Here is a 16,736-nt window from a genome sequence, read left to right as displayed (position 1 = left end):
TAGGTTTGCCTTTAAGCTTCTGGAGTTCAAATCCCCAGTTCCATATGCTGACAGTGCCAGATTATGACATGCTGAGGCCCTAAACTATGTCCATCTTAAGAGGTCCTATACGAGAAAAATAATCCATGAAAATGTATTTCCATGACATTTTAAAATGAATTATTGTTATTTCTGCACAAATTTATTAACTCAATGTGAATAATAACTGTGCAGCCATATATATGTATATTTTTGTCATATTAGAATGAAAATGTCCAGGTTTTTTTTCTTATTTAGATGCCCCTCATATTGTGAGGCCTGACCTAAGTTTAAGTAGCTTAAACCTAAATCCGGCACTGTGTGATGAACCTCTACAAAGCCAATCCAGGGAAAAGAGCTGCCCCAAACCCTGCACACTCAGCCTCCCAGCTCCCTCTGGGATACCTGAGGGCCTGAGTGGGGCAATAGGGCTAATTCCCTTTGGCTGTATACACAAGGGGCTAAATAATGGAGTGGCACTGATGAAAGCCCCTGTCCGGCCGTCCTTGGCCATGGAAGATCATGGGGACATGAAGCCTAGTAGGAGCTGAGGAAGGGGAAGCCGTGTGGTGAGAGCCAAAGAGCAGCTGGGAATGTCCTTTACCAAGGACATGTGTGGAAACCAAATAGATCCACTGCAGTCTGCTCTTCCATCTCATTACTCCTCAGGAGCAATAAATGCCCTCCCCTGACAGGCCTCTCTCCAGTAGCTAGGAAGTGGTGCACTGACTGAAATGACATCTCCCTGCTTCCTAAGGGACCTCTGTGCTCTGAGAGCTGAGGCAAAGGCTGCAATGACAGGAGCACAGCATGCTTTTCAAGAGCAGCAGTGAGAACTGGAGATGGACCTGAGCAGCAAAGCACCAGCCCAGACACGCAGCTGGACTTCCCCACAGGTCCAGAATGTGCACAGCTGGCATCTGGGCTCGAGACTCTAGAGAAGAAATTCAGAGCTCAAGCCAATCATCCTCCTAGTGAAAAAAGGGCTACAGTCCTATCATGACCTGACTGGAGCCCTGAAAAGGGGCAGCAGATGCTTTTATTCCACATCTTGTCCCTCACTGCTGTCTGGCACCCTCTGGTCTGCCAGGCCTGTACACAGGGATACTCCATGCAGGGAGGCAGGCTTGGATCCATTCACAACCTGACCACAAGGGTCCCAAGGCTCAGCTAGAAGCAGGGTCTCATGAACAGGCAGCCTCATTTTCCCTAATAAAAAATCGTGAATTCTCTGATAAAAACCCCAAAACTTCACTCCCCCCCACAATCTTCCTCTGGCACTGCTTGTGCCCCTCACTCCCCGCCACAGCCCCCCACATCCCTGGTGGTACCCCACACCCACAGCCCCCTGCCCCCCAACCTCCCAGCTGCCAGGGCTACGGGGCCAGGGACCCGGGGCCACAGTCCCTCACCCCCACAGGAGGTGGCAGCTGCAGCAGCAGATCATAGCCCAGCTTCCCCCCACCCACTGCTTGCTGCCTGCATGCTGTGGACTCGGGCGGGGTGGGCTAGCTCCCCACTGCTGCATGTACTACCGGGGCCGGGGTGATCTGTGCCCCCCCAGATCTGTTTGCAGCGTGGGGATGTGTGCAGGCTGTAGGTTTGGGCTCCCAACCTGCTGCCCTCCCCCAGGGCCTCCACAGCCCAACAGGTGCAACTCAGAGCTGCAGGGAGCAGCAGGGCCACGTGGGGAAACTCGTTACCACTGCAAGCTCCATGCTAGGCAACACATCCCCTGCCCACACAACAACGTTAAAGGGCACAACCCTGCGCCACACCCCAGCTGCTGCTGTGCATGCAGAGGACATCTTGCCAGGGCAGTGTAGAGCTCAAAATGGTGAGCAGCTTCTTTGCACCGCCCCGCTGTGCCCTGCAGCACTGGGGCACACCGACTGGGCTGCAGAGGCCCCAGGGGAGGGCAGCAGGGTGGAAGCCCAAGCCCGCAGTAGGCAGCCTACCTGTACCCCCACCCGACACACAGTTCTGGGGGGCACAGGTCCCCCTGCCCCCTGGGGCTCTGCGCAGCAGTGGGGAGCTGGCCTCACCCCTTGCAACCCCAAACGAGACGCCCAGGACCCTGTCCTGCTCCCTGCCGGGGCCCTGTGGCTGCTTATTGAGGCCCCAGGCCCCAAGCCTCACACACCTCCAGCTGGGCAACAGCCCCAGCCCTGCCCAACTCCCTCCCTCCCTATGTGGGCCTCAATCCCCCTCCCCCCCTCCACATTTACCTGCAGGAGCTGTTCTCCAGGCTGCCTAGCGGCCATGTGTATATACATGCACATGGTGCCCCCTGCCTGACTGCTCTCCTCCCGCTGGCCCCAGCCCCTTGCAGGCTGGAACTCTACCAGCCTGCAGAGAGTTCATCCCAAAACTGCAAAATCCACGGGTTTCTTCAGTAAAATGAGAAATCCGCATTTTCCTTCAGTAAAGGGGAGTATCCACTTTTTGCTCCATTTTCCTGTGGGAAATGGAAAACCCAGATCCCCACTCATGAGGTTTCTAGTCCTGTTCTGAGATTCAGAGCCTTTAGATCAGGGTGGATTTGATTTTTTGTGCCTGAAAGCTCACAAAGAACAATTTTTCCATCTATTTAATTGTTCTAATAAAATATATCACATCTACCCAAAGAACCTTGTCTGCCTATGCTCTCTGGAGACACAAATCCACGGTTTGAGAACTGAAACTAAGCATCATAGAAATGCTTAATGGGATCTTCTAGTCTGCGCACTGAGTCCCATTGGGTAGAGCGGTTTTCTTTAATCTTTACTAATCTATAGAGGAGCCTCTGGGAATCCCATAAGATTGGGCCCCTAATATACTCCATGTCCTGTTGTGACCTATTTATAAAACTTCTAAAAAGGTTACATGAATATATTGTCTCAAGTAGTATATAATTAGAAATTATAATCCCTATTCCATGATGATATTTAAAAGTTTATAACATATCTTAAATTAAAACCATGTATCAAAAAGAATAAAAAAGTATGATTCAATTAAAAAATCTGATTTAAATTAAAAAATCCATTTTTTTTAAATCATTGATTTTTATCCACCCCACTTTAGATGAGCTGCAGCACCACATCTGCATTTCTGGTACTCTGGACTTTTGGAGCTTTCTGTGTGACTTGCAGTCCCCAGGTGTTCATCAAAAACAGAGGGAGTCTTCCTACTGTCAAAAGTGGGAGTTAGACTAGGTCTTTGCTGAGACTTAGAGATATAGGATGATATCATTAGCTCTTCAAAAAGGGAGTATGGAGGTATAGAATCAGTCTGTAAGGATGGAGAGAGGGAGAAGCATATTTTCTTTCTCCATTTACACTATATGCTAGAAGGACTTGTGTAGGCCAGTAGGTAGGGAGGGGAAGCCAGGACAGGAGTGCACTGACACCCACAAAACCGTACTGCAAGGAGAGGCATCATAAACTATTAAGCTGCAGAATGAGTACGGAATATTGGATTAAAGTGTCCAGAGTAATAGACCAATGTTTCTGTTTCTTTGGCTTTGGTGACACACAAGTGCCAGTCAATTAGCACTTTCAGTTCCACATCCTCTGGGGACAAGATAACATCAATGGGACCAGAGGAAGTTGTGAACTTTTGAGTCAGTGAGGAGCCTTAGCCAGCACTTCTGTAGCCTGTTTTATTTATGAACTCTCAGCAGCTGAGATTAAAGGGATGTGAGATGTTATTCAAACAGCATTTTATCTTGTTTGGAACCTTTGACCAAAGAGGTCCAAGTTGGGATTGGCTTCTCTGCTTGGTAACCAAATAAGATGGGATAACCATGTAGGGTTATGTGCCTCCTTTCCCCCTCCAAGTGTGTTTGCTTCACCTGTTACCAAGATTTTTCCCTTGCCTTAACATTAATGAATGGACTTCCCAAAATAATCTGTCGGATGATCAGCATCCCACAGGAGCCAAATTCCTGGCATCCTGGTTATTGGGACACTGCAGGAGGTCCTTACTTTCTCTGATAATCTGCCTGGATAATGACCATGGCAATATGTAGGTTAGCAATAGCAAGGTCTATAAAGGCTTTCCAGACCCTAAGACATGGATGTGTGATGAGGAAATATGCCCTGTTCTCAGAGAGGCCTGCAGAGGAAGGATAACTCCTGTGAAAAGTAGAAAAGCCAGTAGGTAGGTCAACCGCAAATGCTTCTTCTTGACTAGGAGGGTGCCCATGGGAAGAGGCATCAGAGCTTCCACTCAGAAGAGGTGACAGCTGGATTATGGGGAAGAGGGCTGGACTCCATCCTTTCTCATACTACAGAACAGGGCTTGGATTACTTTCTGCAGTCTGCTACTACAGTGATGGTATGAGATGGTATCAGTGATGGGTGGTAGTATGGAGCTTCTGGGGGAGGAGGATCCTTGCTGTTGGCAGCCTGTTTAGCATTAAACCTCTGCTAATATCTTATGGGCCTTGCTGAGAAGCAACCACTGAAGGCCCACTCAGCTTAAAGCAAATTCCTAGGTTTCCTTCCTCAGTTAGTGCAGAGATGTTGCTGTAGAAGCAGCTTTCTCATTACACAGGAATTCATCTTCTCAAGGACAAACTAAGCACTAGGTCTCTGACACCTGATTTTAGGGCCACAACACGGTCTAAGGCCCTATTTGGCCTTCCATGCTTAGCAGTCCAGCACATGGCTGTCTAACTTTTCCCTGTGCACACTTACTGCATACTGGCAGAGTTCCAGCGTGCAAAGGGCTGTGGGGAGTGAGAGGAGAGTGATCACTGTGATCATGCAGGGGGCACCATGTGTATGTACATGCACATGGCGCCAGGCAGCCTGGAGAATAGCTCCCACAGGTAAGCGTTGCGGGGGGCGGGATTGAGGACCTCATAGGGAGGGAGGGAGGGAGAGAGTTGGGCATGGCTAGGGCTGGGGCTGCTGCCTAGCCGGGTAGTGTGTGGAGCTTGAGGTCTGGGGCTGCAATGCATGGCCTCAGGGCCCCTGCAGGGAGCAGGATGAAGCCCCAGGCAACTCATCTGGGGGGCAGGGGCCGACTCCCCACCACTGCATATACTCCTGGGGGTCAGAGGGGACCAGTGCGCCCATATCTATGTAGAGTGGAGGCAGGGGCAGGTTGCCTACTGCGGTCTTGGAGCCCAGCAACCTGGCACTGGAGCCCAGCAACCTGGCACTGCATGGCAGAGTGAGGCCATGCAGGGATCTTCTTGTCACTGAGAACTCTGTGCTGCCCCAGTGAGGTGTCTCCTGCATGCACGGCAACAGTGAGGGGCACAACTGCACACTGCTGCCCCTGCTGCTGCCACGCACACATGAGACACATTGCCAGGGCAGAGTGGAGGTTGCAGCAACAAGGATATCCCCGCACGGGCAGTGCTGGATCATACCTGCTGGGCTGCAGAGGCCCCAGGGGAGGGCAGCAGGGTAGGAGCCTGCAGTGGGCAGCCCACAACCGCCCATTCCCTGTGCACAATCTGTGGGGCACAGGTCCCCTCTGCCCCCCCAGAGTGCGTGCAGCAGTGGGGAGCCGCCCCTGCCCAACCTCACAACAGGCAGGCAACAGCTGTGGGAGGGAGCCAGGCTCCACTCAGTTGCAGCAGCCGTTGACTCCTGCTGAGGGCAGGAGGCCGTGAAGCCAGGTCCCTGGCCCCATAGCCCTAGTAGCTTGCCCCTCCCACTCCCCCCCCCAGAAAGGCGGGGGGGAGAGAGTTGTGGGTGGGGGGCCTTGCATTTTAATCGTGGATTGGGGTGGGGGGTATCAGATAATTTGCGATTTTTTATCAGGGAAAACCAGGATCCCTGATTATGACACTTATTCACCCAGTGAAGACTTATACATTCTCCATACTTGTGTGTGTGTGTCTGTACATGTGAACCCACGGGTGTACGTGTGTGCTCATGCTTGTATTTGCATACATATTATTGTGTGTGAATGGCAGGGGGGCATGTACTTTGTGCATGTACATTCATATATAGGCACATTTTACTGTGGGGATGCAGTGCATCCAGATGTCAGTACACATGTTGATGGTACCTGTGCATGTGACATGCATGCACTTTTCTGTGCATGAACATGGTGTGGGGGTGTGTGTGTGCATGCATGTTTGTGCATGTTATGGAAAAGGTGCTTGTCCCTAAAGGTCCTCCATCTAGCTGACTTCAGCTGGAGCAGTGGTAATAGAGCATCTTTTCTGTACATGCCCACAGCAATGGAAGGTGGATTTTCCACTTCACTGTTTTTCCCTTTATGTTAACGCTCTGTTTATTTGGGTGCTTCGGGAATGCTCTTGGCAGACTTAGAGAATTGGGGAGCCACTTGCAATATACAGAGCCCCCTTTCCTTTCCCCTCCCCAGTCATTATCCTTTTGGTGAAAATAAGGGATTTTTTTTTCCCCCAAGAGTGATAATACTGTGGCAGAACAGTGATAGTGCAGCTGAGTACAAAAAGATAGAGGTATTTGCCCAGCACATGATGGAGGGATGGACTCAGGAGCACCTGGATACAGGTTTCACACAACAGATACACAAGTTTACTCTAGACTGAATTGACTGCCCTCCATAGTAAACGTGGAGTGGACACACAACACACAGGCTTACCCTAGTGTAGGTCACTACATTCCAAGGTGAGAAACCCTTTAGGGAGCAACTAACTGCCCTGGGGTACTAGTCATGTGCCCGCTCACCTACTCAGTTTCATTCTTGGGTAGCCATTTGCTCAATGCAGACTGGCTGTCCTGCTGCCAAGTAGCCAGGTGCTGTAATAGCACTTACTGCCAGCAGTCATCTTAAGAGAGCTGGCCCTGTGTCCACTCCTTACAAAAGAGTAAATTTAAAACAGAATAAAATCTAGGGCAGTAGTGCTCAACTTCTGCACGTGGGACGGATCCAGCCTGCAGAGTCATGTCATCTGGTCCATGGGGCTCCCCACAGGTCATGAAATTTGGCAGCAGGGGGTGGTGCAGCATTAATTGCTTCTTCCTTGCTGCCAAATTTCTAGACTTATGAGGAGCCCCACAGGCCCTGCATACTAGATTGTGCCAGTGGATCTCACCCTTGTGCCAAACCTGTGCTAGATCCATCCCATGAACCAGCCCCACAGCACTCATGGAGCTAAGTATGTTGAACACCAGTGATCTATGGGAAATGATTCCATTCTAACTGGGCTGAGTATCTGCATCCAGAGATAATGACCCGCAAGAAAGAACAGATCTGAGATGCAATTCAGGTTCCTTTCTCTGGGTACTAGTGAAAAAGGAGAGAGAGAAAAATATATTTTCTAAATTGGAAGATGAGCTTTCCTCCCCATTTAACATGGGGGGGAAAAAGCCCCTTGCCTTACAACCGTGCACAAGGTGGGTGGTGTAGGGGTGGAGGCCAGGCAGCTGCTGTGGCTAGAACTGGAGCCACAGCTGCTACCTTACCTCCCCTGCTGCCTCTGCATGCCCTGCCACTCCTCCCCCACAGCCCCCAGTCTCTCCCCCTCCTTGTGGCTTCTCCCTCTCTCTCCCCTTCTGCCACACTCCTCCTTACCTGTGCTCTGTGCTGGCAAGCTGTGTCCCTGCTGCAGCCCAGGGCATGGAGCATGGCTCCAGCCAAGTCCTGTAGCAGAAGCTGCAGAGAGCTGGTGTGGTTGCCACTGGCTGGTGCTGGAGCTCTGCTCCATATCCCAAGCTGCAGCAGGGATAGAGCCTGCCAGCATAGAGCAAAGGTAAGTGGGAGAGTGGAGGGGTAGGCAGGGAGGAGGAGAGACTTTGAGGGTGTGGGAAACAGGAGAAATGGGGGCAGGGTAGCAGAGGTGACATGAAGGGGATAGGAGCGGGGAACAGGAGAAGGGGGAATCGGGGCAGCGTGGGGGTGGGAGGGATAGGGGGTAGACACAGTGGAAGTAATTAAGGGGCAGACAGGCAGCAGGAGGCAAGCTGCCTGCCTCACTCACTGCCTGCCCCACCACATCCACACTTCCTGCTCTCTACCATCTGACTCCCACTGCCAGCCCCATTACTACCCCTCCCTGCCTGCCACACTACACTCCCCCACTACCTGCCCCCACCGCTTGCCCCATTACTGTGCCCCTCATCATCTCTTCTCCCACCACCTGTAGTAGTGGGGGGGTGGCAATTTAAGATGATAATTAGATTTCATACATGGAAAAGTATAATAAATTTATAAATTTTCCATGTGTAAAATCTAATTGGGGAGTTCATCTTATATTCTGGGTCATCTTGTATCTAGATAAATATGATAGCATAGAAGAGGAAAGGAAGGTAGGTAGCCTCTTTAAGGAACAAAAATAGCCCAGGAGTTCCTCCTATGTACATGAGCCCTTACTCCCAGGGAATCTGAGCTTGTTCTGTCATTACTGTCAGCAGAAACAGGATTTTCCACCTGCTGGCCTGCTGGCTAATTAAGCATCTGGAATGTGGCTGAACACCTATTTATGACAATGGAGAGGCCCCATGGGATCTGGAAGGGGCCCTGGGATGCTGTGCAGGCAGTACCAGCAGGGCCCCTTCAGACTGCTCTGTTTTATGTCAGAGGCTAGGCTATCCCCAGCATCAGGAGAATACAAATGTGCCACTGCTTGGGACGCTTATAACTAGATGGGATGAAACACTAGGATGTGCTCTGTAGGAAGCAGTTCTGCATTAGTCTCCAAGCCACAGGCTGGACACTATTTCCCCTCTGTCTTCTGTGGTTCAGTAAGAGCTCCCCTGAGAGTGACATTGAGCCAATGCACCATAACTACTCAACAGAGACATATCCCAACAGGGAAGTATCCTAGAGCTGTTCATCATTACAGTCCTCATTAGTATAATTGTTCTGATGATTATTTCTGTACTGGCTTCCCAACCAACCCTGTTGTCATCAGGTATTATTGACGTGTTGTCGGTGACAAAGTCTCAGGAACTGTGGTACTGGCAAAAGTTGCAGCCAGGAGACCCAATACCAATCTTGTCTTAAAGAACATCCACTAGCTTGGTTCAGTGGCAAAGATTCAGCCAGGTTTATTGTCTACAAATATAGCCCTAACATGTGGCCTAACAAGTACATCAGACCTGGAATTAAGGCATTTGTGCCTGTGACAAGATAGTCGGCACAACTCCATGCAGGCTCCCCTAGGCTGCTACAAAGTTCCCGTGCTTTCCAATTCTCTTTCTGTACTGTGATCAAAACAAAATATGTATTACATTTCCATCTGTATCTTTGCTACATGGGCATCTTGTTCAGGGTATTCCTATTCCAGCCTTACCACACAGGCACTGGACCATCCTGTGCTTAGCCCAGTCATCTCTACCGCCCATCTCATAACAAGATTGTACATCTTGCATCATCATCCTGACCGTGTTTGCACATTGCAACTTCCGCTTATGTAAGGGGTTCATGCATCAGTCAGATTTGCTGGTCAGTCATACTTTACCAACATTTTAGCAAAGCCTTTGAGTAAGCAGTATATTTATAATGATCAATACTCCCACGAAGCCTACACCTGTAAGCCCTGAAGACCTTTGAAAACAAACCCTTGCATAATCCAGTGCTTGGTGGTAGGGTTGGTATAATAGGCTATTTGGGCATTTTTACACATGCAAGCGCTGGAGGTGCTTTATTTCAAAAGAGCACCGCCTCCATTTTCTGTGTGCTGACACACATTTATTTCGCAGCTTATACAACTGCCCCTGCAGCGCAGCACAGTTTGCCTCAGTTCGCATGTGGAGCAGACTCAGTTCCACAACTTTCATCTGGGGGTAATAACTCTTATTAGAGTGGCTGCAGTTTTACAGCAGCATAGGCAAAAGGAAAAACAAGATGGTTCCTAAACTTAGTTAACATGGCCTTGTGCTGGCGTGATGCACTGCAACTAGGTTTCCTCATCATGTTTTAATACTGTGAACTCAGCATAGGGGCCAGATTCTCAGCTGTCAGTGGAGCTGCTTCTGTTTACATGAACAGAAATGCTAACTCAAGATCTCCACCTATGTTTCAAGAAAGCAGAGCTTCAGAGACCCTGGGACAAGTTTTTAAAGGTATGTAAGCACCTAAAGATGAAGAGAGGCACTAGTAGGATTCACAAAAAGGCCTGAGGGGCCTTAGATGCTTTTGTAAATCCCACTAGATAGCTATCTGCATCTTTCAGTGCCAAAATACCTTTGAAATCTGGGGTTCCAGTCTTGCCCCAACTGCGTGATCTTAGTGGGAAGATGTGGAGGCTATTCCTACCTGCTTACTGCAGTCATTAACAAGTGAATTGGTTTGTTTGCTTTTGGTGCATCACATTCAACTGATTTCCAGTAAAATACATTTTTTGCCCCCAGTGCCCCGAAACCAGTGTGTTGAGCACTTCAGCAAGGCTTTGATTCTTGCACTAGATTCCTGCTTTTATTGGACACAAAGTGTGGTGGAAGAGAGGAAGAGAAAGGGACAGACAGCTCATCTGGAAGCAGAGGGCTGCTTCAGTGCGTTTCAGAGTTGCTAAGCAGTGTCTGTGGAGATTGTCAGTGTGGTAGTGGGTTGTAAAAAATATGTGATGTGGGTATGCTGGGGCCCTTGTTACCGAAAGTCCTTTCCCAGTGCAGAGCTATCAAGACCTTAGGGTTCAAGGGAATTACTCTGTTGACAGCGTGATTGGCCTCAAATGCCTGCTGACCTACAGCCCCCAGGGGGTGGTGTTGGCTTTTATTGCCCAAGCCTACCTGGCAGCAAATGCTGGAACAGCTGTAAGCCCTCCAAGCTTCAGTTTGCCATCTGTAACACAGGGACAATGCCTTTGCAACTCTCAGTGTAAGCTCCTTGTCTCTTGCTATGTGTATGATGCTAACACATGTGCCTGCTATAGCAGGAATTTGACCTTGGTGGGTGCCCTTGTTGAATAAATTGCTATCACTGCCTTCAAAAGCTAGCATTGGGGTACCAGGGCAGGGAATTACCTAGAGACACCCCTTTGCGTTCACCTGTTTTACATGCACACTATGTACCCAGGGCAGGGGCAAGAAGGGAAGGGGGCCTTTCAACTTCTCCCAGTTGGGTTCTGTACACCTGTGTACCCAACCTGCAGTGGGCATTTGGTTCTGTACACTGGCCCTGCAAGCGTTGTCAATGCAAGGCAGGCAACTGCTTCTAATGAGTAATTAGTAAGGTGAGGAGAAGGCAAGCTGAGAAATCCATTCTCCAGTCAGATGTGACTCAGAGGCACCCAGTGGAAAAGTGCTTCCAGAAGGCTTGTGTCTCCTTTGTTAGGAAAGGTCAAAGCCAATCACCCTGGTGGTGATTTGAGAACAGGGATGTTATTAGTGTAATCTGTCATCAGAGCCTTCGCGCTATCCACAGGGACCAGGAACAGGTAGCAATGCATCCAGAGCCAGCAGTGATTCCACCATAGCCTCACCTGCATAATCTTCCTGTCTGGATGGTCATGGTCAATGTGCCCTGGGTCACAAACAGCCAGCCAAACCAGGGAGCCAGGATGGAGAGTGCAGAGGGAAGCATGACTGATCTAACAGATTAAGGGTTGGAATGATATGGCAACACAGATCTCACCCCACAGAGGTCATAGGTCTATAGGTCCCAAGTGGTAGCTTTGGCCTACTCCCTAGCAGGGATTCAGTACAGAGCCCAGTGCTGGGGCTGCACCTGGAAGACCAAGAAGTGTAGAACCAAAGCTTATTCATAAGATTTGTTTCCCACCCCAAGTCAGAGCTTCACAGGTCTCCGCTTCATGGCAGGAGTTTGTTACCACAGACTTGGTACAGTGCAACATGAAGAGTGCCATCTCCCTCCAGCTCTCTGCCTGTAACTGGGAAAAGACCAGAAAGGCTTCAGTCTCCCCATCACGGAGTGGAATCCCAGTCCCATAGAAGCTAATGGGAGTTTCACCATTGAATTTTGTGGTTGCAGGATTGCACCCACAGACCAGGATGGGAGCTGCACAGGTTCTAGGCCAGCCACCCACTTCCAGCAAGTCCAAGTCAGCTTTTGCCTCCTGTGCCATGTGTCACACAGGGTCTGAGAGTGTCTTTTGCCCATTCCTAAAAAGACACAAAAGGGACTGGCCTGTACAAGGATCCTGTTAGCAAGACTAGCGCTCTCCAGGGAAGCAAACTCTCCTGAATACAAGCCAGTCTGTAAACACCTAGAGGTTCTGAAGGAATTTGCCAAGGCCCAGGTCAGGTTGGGTCACACCTGTCCATTTTGGAGTTTGCCAGCATCTGCACTTTGCTCTGAACATCCAGTCCTGGTCACACTGGGACACGGGGTACAGGCCAGATGGACCACTGTCTCTGGTCAGTTTCCCTAAAGCTTGTTGCCCTACAAAAGACTTCTGAGGTCCTTCCTGCTTTACAAACAACTCCTCCTTGGACCTGGGCTGTGCTGGTCTCTTTTTTCAATGCAGTCCTCAAAAAGACAGTTTTCCTGAAAAGTTGCTGCACAGGGAACCTAGCTGCTGCTGCCCCAGGGAGTGATCCAACTACATTAACCAAGGAGCGGTGCTGCAGCTCGTAAACCCTCCCACGCAAAGAACCTCACCTGGAGAGTAACCCCCTCAGCCGTACAGGCTAGAACAGGATGTCATGACCAACCTTCATCTGTCCACGACTCCCAATCGGAGAATTGTGGGAGAGAGGAGATCTTTCTCCTGAGATCAGGCTCCTGGGGTCAAGGAATTCAACAGAAAAATTAGCCTTGCTTGTGCTTAGCTCTTCTGCTGAACAATACTTTGCTGTCACAGGGAACTTTGCATTTCCAAAGCACTATACAAATACTGACTAATTAATCCTCCTAGCACCCCTGGGAGTTGAGTAAAAATTCAACTCTCTCTTCTGCAGAAGAGAAATCAAGGCTTAGGTTATGTGACTTGTATGAGCCCTTACAAACAGGCACTTCAGTATTCTCTAGTAGTGACCCCAAGCCCAGCAACACTGTATCTCGCAGGGATTTTACTGTCCTGTGTATTGTCATTTGGAAGGGCTGAGATCAGACACAGTAGTACCTGGCTCCCTGTTCCATGTTCAGATAGGTGGGTTAAAAAGGTGCTGAACAACTGTATAACCAACTGATGTGCTTTGACATGCCAAGATAGGGTTATAGTATCTTGGCACATAAAATTACATCATGCTTCATGGTGATGGAGGACAGGAAGGAAATGTTTTGCTCCTGCAGAGTAATAGGCCAGGGATATATTAGTATAAGCAGTTTTCTTCACTTCTCTGATGCCATCACCTAACCCAGGACACTGGGACTGGATGGATCTGATTTGCTATGGTTCCTCCATCTCCCATGAGCCATTTTCCAAGATCCTCTCCTTTCTAAGTCACAGACCATCAAGGTGCTTCCTTGTTCTTGCAGGTGCCTCAGGGAGAGTGGAACAATACACTGTCTCAGGACAAAGACAACGAGATCCCATGCCGACGCATGCGGAGTGGGAGCTACATCAAAGCCATGGGGGATGATGACAGTGAAGACTCCGAAACCAGTCCCAAACCATCCCCAAAAACTGCAGCTCGAAGGCAGAGTTACCTCAAGGCCACTCAACAGTCACTGAGTGAACAGAGCACTACACAGAGGTAATGAGTTTAGGGATCCTTTGTGGTAAGGCTGGGAATGATGCCCCCCAGTCAGCCCCAAGAGCAGGGCCTGGAGCTGCCCAGTGGTATCCACATCTTTAGCAAAGGGGCCATTTACATCACGATGGAGCACTACATGCTAGATTGGTCTTGTTAAGGTCATCAAGTCTGACTTTAACTTGGCAAAGTTTAGGCATGCCAGCGGTGGGGTGGCTGGGTGGAGGGAGAGAGATTACAAAAGGAAAAGAAGATAAGATGGAGGAGTGAAGCAGTTCACTTGCTTGTGATTCTAAAGATCTCTGTCCCCTGGCACTGTAGTTTAGGGGGTAGGAGTAAAACATCATAAGATCCTCGTGTGTTGTGAATTGGAACAGTTCCACTGCCTTTGAGGGAGTGGTGGTATCTCTGCTGAGGATTTGGCCCTTATTGTGAAGCACCAAGATCATAACAAGGCAAAGCTCCATAGACAGAAGCAGCTCGAAGCACGGTATCTCCCAACATGACCCCACATACACACTCATCCACTGGCTTCTGGAGTCCAGAAGCAGGTCAAAATCCTTTGTGCTGCAGCCAATGCAAAGGATTCTGGGAAGCATCTGTAAATAAAAGGAACCAGCTACAAAGGTGGCCAAAGTGGGACTGCAATCAGGTGGGATGCCAAGCTAGGTGGAGGGCAAGAACAAGAAGAGAGGAAAGCAGGAGAGGAGAGTGAAGGCCAAGTGTTGGGAGGAGGCAGGACCCACCTGGCTTGTGTGTCAGTGTTTCAGGGACTCACGCACAGTGAACTAAATCACACGTGGGCACCTAATAGGTGGAGTAGGATTTGGTCCCAAGTCTCCAGGTCCCAGACAGAATGCCAAACAAAGGGGTGGTAGTAAAGGAGAGTAAGAGGGACTAGCTGTACCTGGTGGTGCTATATACACCATATAAAACAGCTGCTTCCTTAGCAGCCTGGGGACTCCCACTCATGAATTGTCACAGTGCTGATTCCCCTGTGACCAGGGAAAAGTTGGGACACAGGTGTTAACAGCATTTTAATAACATTCACAGGGTAGACAGAACCAGGAGATGCTGCCAGTGCCAGTGAGGATGGAGAAACAAGACCAAAGGGTGGAGGGGAGGGGAAGGTGCAGAAACAGGAAATTAACAGAATGAGATTCGGCTTGAAATAATACAGGGTAACATGTCCAGGGGGAAAGCAATCAGCTACACCAGCAGGACAGAGCACACCAGGGAACAGCACTGTGGAGAGAGACGTCAGGGCAGCAGCGACCTGTAAATGCGACTCTGCTTTACTTGGTGATGCAAGGACAGGTCTGGGGCTTTGGGAGAAACAGGTCACCACATAGCCTCCACAGCAGCCTGACTGTCCCTTCACTGCTCTGGTGAAACTATTGACTTCAGTACAAGAGCTCCTGCTTTATGAGAGAGGAGTATCAGCCCCTATACATCTCTGGGGAGCTATAGATCAGGCCCTATAGATCCCTGTTGTCAGAGAGAATCAGACTATGCACCTCTATCATACTATAGATTCAGGTTCTGCATGTAATTAAGTCAGGCCTTAGGTATCCGTGGTGTACTATGCAATCAGACCCTAAAGTAAAACCATATACATCCCTGACATGCTGTAGCATAAGGGCCTGCCCATCTTAGGTATGTAATCCCTGGGTATTGCATTCAGCTCTGGTCACTTCCCTCCCACAAATTGTGGAGGACTCAAAGATAAGAGAAAAGATCAAAAGGGCTGTGGTCAGTGTGGGCAAGCAACAGCAAGAGAGTGGTATTTGTCATGGGGTGGTGACTTCTGACCAGCTGTGCCACTGGCTCATGAGGGGAGGATTGGGAACCCCACCCATGGGCCTTCTTCTGTCAAAGTGATAGGGATCCATTCTGTGCTGGTGCTGGGAGAAGGCTCTTTCCATCTCTCAGTGCTGCAATTCAATGAATAAAGTCACAGGCCCTCCTTTCTCTCTTGGCCCTCTCTCTTTTTCTCTGGCCTGTGGCCCACTCCCACATTGAAAGTCCTCATTGAAAGGTATGTAAGAGACATGGAAAGATCTGGGCACAAACTGACTTTGGGGACTCAGACATAACTAAATGACACTGTCCAGGCCTAGCCCTCCAGACATGAACTCATGCCTTTGTTTTAAACCTGAGTCTGTTGGAGTCCCACAGCCCTAGTTAGCAGGATGCCTGTGGAGAAAGAAGGGTTTAGACCTGTGCCTGCCCACAGTCTCAGAGGGCTACTCAGTGCTACATCTGCTCTTCAGCACCTGCCGTGCAAGTCTGTGGAGCGCTGCTGCCACTCAGTGGCCATTCCAAGCGATTGTGATGAATGTCTCGGAAGATTTTGCCCTGTGTTTCTTGTATCAACCCAAGAGCTCTTGAGGTTAAATCAAGTGAATATTTCAGTGCTGTTTCTAAAATAGTAACTGGAATAGGGGACAATTATCCATCCAGTATGAATGGCTACTAGAAATCAGAACTGATTTGAAAGTGATGTTTAATAGCAAATTAACTAGACAGGCACATATGTGAGAAGTCCAAATATGTGTATAATATGGTGTAGGTCAGAGGTGGGGAAATGTGGCTCACGGGCCAGATCCAGCCCACCAAGGGATTTTATCTGGCGCAGAGGCCAGCTGGGGCCGTGGCCCATGCAGCCAGTTCTGCTGCCCCCCAGGTGCACAGAGGGGCTGAGGTGGCACAGCAGCCAGACTCAGTTCCCAGTAGCCCCCACAGCAGCAGTTCCTTCCAGCTCCCACTGCCAGTTTCCACCACTGCCACCAGACCCAGCCTGCTGCCTGGGCACCCTGGCCCATCTGCCCCATACCCACTGCTGGGGACACCAGACAGAGTGGGTGGCTGAGTGGATGGGGTGGGACCATGGGTGGGCGGGGAGCAACATCCAGAAGCAGGATGGGTGGCCAGGGTTGGGCTTGGGTTCATGGGGCAGTGTTAATACTGGGCCAAGGTCCAGGGCAGAACTACAATCCGCTGCCTGCACGCCCCTGCAACAAGTGCAGGTTCTGTGGGCAGGGCCATGCAGAAAGTGGATCGCAGCTCTGCTCCAGGCCCCAGCCCCACACTCTTACCACCCCACGATCCCAATCCCAGCCCCTCTCACCCAGCCGCCCACCCTCCCATCCCACTCCTGGATTCCACTCCGTGTCCTCCCATAGTCCC

General features: G+C 50.0%; 1 protein-coding gene across 1 annotated transcript in view; it reads left to right on the top strand.

The window, feature by feature from the left end:
* LOC109313315 (disks large-associated protein 4-like) overlaps window positions 1-16,736 on the top strand; it is a 57,853-nt gene that overhangs the window by 31,258 nt on the left and 9,859 nt on the right. Inside the window, exon 5 of the mRNA XM_019539810.1 lies at window positions 13,333-13,550. Within this exon, the coding sequence (XP_019395355.1) occupies window positions 13,333-13,550 (218 nt within the window). The remainder of the gene's footprint in view (window positions 1-13,332; window positions 13,551-16,736) is intronic.

Source organism: Crocodylus porosus, unplaced genomic scaffold (assembly GCF_001723895.1).
Source record: "Crocodylus porosus isolate Cpor-Errol unplaced genomic scaffold, CroPor_comp1, whole genome shotgun sequence".
NCBI classification, from domain to species: domain Eukaryota; kingdom Metazoa; phylum Chordata; order Crocodylia; family Crocodylidae; genus Crocodylus; species Crocodylus porosus.
The sequence above is the reverse complement of the archived record's forward strand: the minus strand, read 5'-3'. Positions and strand labels throughout refer to the sequence as shown.